At 34.4% G+C, this 2,976-nt stretch overlaps 1 protein-coding gene across 1 annotated transcript; it reads right to left on the minus strand.

Annotated features, from left to right (window-relative positions):
* Positions 1 to 1,506: 1,506 nt before the first annotated feature.
* Positions 1,507 to 2,607, minus strand: LOC114741155 (uncharacterized). Its single transcript, XM_028929407.1, has one exon. The coding sequence runs from the start codon at positions 2,605 to 2,607 to the stop codon at positions 1,507 to 1,509; it is 1,101 nt and encodes a 366-aa protein (XP_028785240.1).
* Positions 2,608 to 2,976: the final 369 nt, after the last annotated feature.

The raw sequence follows: 2,976 nt of genomic DNA on the forward strand, positions 1-2,976 counted from the left end.
GACCAAAGACGGTTTTAAGACACAAATCCCTGACAACGGCATCAAAAACTTGTTCGCACCGCAAGTGTACGAGTCATCACAAGTAATAAAGTGATAAGTAGAGTATCGTTCCCATGAGGATTGGGTTTCAAAACCCAGTCAAGTATTGATTATCACATTTTCATTTAATTTGAGTAATACAAATATCAAGAGTGAAGTAACTATTTATAAAATTAGAAATTAATAAAGAGAAAAGTGATTCTTCAATTCCAATTATTCAAAAAGACCTAGGATTATTTATCCCCTTATATTTCAAAAGTACTAAATTAAATCCCCATTATATTTGCTTCTTAATTATAGATTATGTTAGCCAAGGATACTAAATTACCTATAAGTGCTCTTTCAAGTCTCCAAATAGGTGTTTAGCTCAATTAATTCCTTAATCTCTTATTTAATTAATTAAGCCCCAATTTTAATTGCAAACTTTATGTGACTATGTGAGGTTAATGAGTATATCTCTATCTCATTAACAAGGCCATCATATTGTACGCTTCTAGTTCAACATGCTTGCAATTGCAAACTTTATGTGACTATATCTCTGGTAGTAATACTAAAATTTGGATAAACAACAAATTTTAGTTTCTGGTATATAAGATTCCCTAGGATGAGTCCTAAGAGAGATGACTTTATACTGGAGGTTACTCTATCATCCATTATGTAGAGTTGGATAGGGGTATTAATCCCTCCTTTGAAGCATGCTTTGACAGTTATCTCTACAGCACCTACGTAGATGTCGGAGATAAAAGGATTCTGGATTTGGGATAATTCATTTCGAATTATTCCTTCATTGAGTAGTGGAATTTCAGCAGTCCCGCTAAGGGCTTCTTTAACTTCTACTTGGACTTTAGTTTTTCTTTTCACAAAATACTCTTTCTTTCTTTTGGAAAAGCTGGGCAACCAAGATGTTTCAAAAATATCTTTTGGTTGTACTGAAAATAACTCTTGATTTATTTTCTTGGCTATTTCTGGATGAAAAATCATAGATTCTGAATTAGCTGACATTTAATCAGTTAATTCTCCATCGGAAAAATCTGTATATTCTCCTGATAGTACTTTGTAAATACTTTCAGAGGAATATTCTTCTTCACCTTGTTCACAAGGAACAAGTTCATGATCAAAAAACGTAGCTTTATAAACTTTTTTTTTTCCTGGAATTTCTTCTGTCTTCTTTTAAGGCACTCATTTGCATAGTGACCTTCTTCCTGGCAAATCAAACATCTACATTTTTTCCTGGGTGGTCTTTTCTTATGTCTGGATTTTTTCTGCCAATAACCTTTACTAGGTTTTACTCTTTTTTCTGTATTTTTTATCTAGTCTCTTTTTGAAGAAATACTTTTTCTTGTATTTCTTTCTGGATTTCTTTTTCTTAAACTCATTGCAACCCCATTTTTCTTCTAAATGACGTTTACAACAAAGTTTATCCTTGGTCCACCATTTGGTTATCTTATGGTTCATGGACGCTCTGGTTCAGAGATATTCAAACCATTCTCTTATGTAAGAGGCTTTCTTACCTATGGTATGGTTTATAATATTCTCATTTGGAAATTTGGCGTAGTAATCGTTTAGGACTACACTACCCCATGGTTCCTGGATTTTTCTGAATATCATATCTGAATAGATTTGGTATTCATTTTCTAAGGCGGTTCCGAAGAAACCTTTATGGAAAATATTCTGGAATTGACACAAATATTCTTTAAGGTAACAAGGATTACATAGTTGCAAGGAGCTAAGTTTTCTCTTGGTTTCCTCTCTCATTTGGTCTCTGTATTCTTGTTCTGTCTGGCGTAGGTTTGTACCTACAAATTCCCACCATACAAAATTTTCTAGTTTTTCTATGAGGGTTGGAACATCATGAGATGACAGAATGTCCCTTTTGGATTCTCTGAAAATGTTATCAAAGAAATATGATACGCTTCCAGTTGTAGCCATCGTCAAGAAGTTATATGCCTGATCAACAGTCATATTTTCTTTATAGATTACAGCTGAACTTTCTTTGATCCATTGGGAAATTTTTTCTCCTGGTTTTACCTCACAATCAAGGTTGAGGATAACTCCTGAGGGCTTTATGGGCTCTAAAGGGTTATCTACTGGTTCATATCCGTATGTGGTATATCTTGGCTCTAAAGGATAACGCCAAGCATCTTGGGCTGGTTTTTGCCAATCTGGTAATTCTGTTTCTATTTCTTCATCTACTGAAGAATCATCTGGAGGATTTGGTCTAGCGACTGATGGCTGACCTGCTTCTGGTTTAACATGTTCTTTTCCTGGACGTTGTTCATGGTTGACCTTAACATCTTCCAAATTTAAGGTGTTAAGTGTTTGCTGGACTAGAGTTTGTTCTAACCCGTAATCTGTAGATTCTCCTAAATATTCATCTATTTGGGAATCTAATTTCTGGACTTCATCCTTACTACTTATAGTGGATGTTTCTACTTTTTCTTCTAAAGTAGCATCAGGTGCTGGTTCTCTAATAATTAGAGTCCTTGGGGGAAAACTTTCAAGTTTCTTTTGTTCTTCTTGAAACCTTTTCCATTCTTCAAATTGTTTTCTGATTTTTAGTTTATCCATTAAACAGGTTTAGGGGATGGACTAAATGGTCTGGAGGATTTAGATATTTCTCTAATCCCAAACACAGCTACTAGCTGTGATATCTGGTTTGTGTTTCTTTCTATCATCCTTTCCAGGTTGGTTAACCTATTGGATAACTTATCTTGATTTTCTTTGAGTGTTTTAATCCTGACTTGGTTTTGTAGTATTAATTCTTTGATTTCTTCTAGGTCTGTATTATTTTCTAACTCCTCCATCTTTCGACAGATCGTAGACTCAGTCTGGCTTATCAGTTTATAAACATACAATTGTCGTGAAACTGGTAAATCCTGGGCATAGGCAAAAGCCCACCTGTTCTGGAAAATAAATTCAAGGAGTGAGTTCTCCATA

The sequence above is a fragment of the Neltuma alba genome, unplaced genomic scaffold, assembly GCF_004799145.2.
Source record: "Neltuma alba isolate B1F8T4 unplaced genomic scaffold, ASM479914v2 tig00003297_pilon, whole genome shotgun sequence".
Taxonomy (NCBI): Eukaryota; Viridiplantae; Streptophyta; class Magnoliopsida; order Fabales; family Fabaceae; genus Neltuma; species Neltuma alba.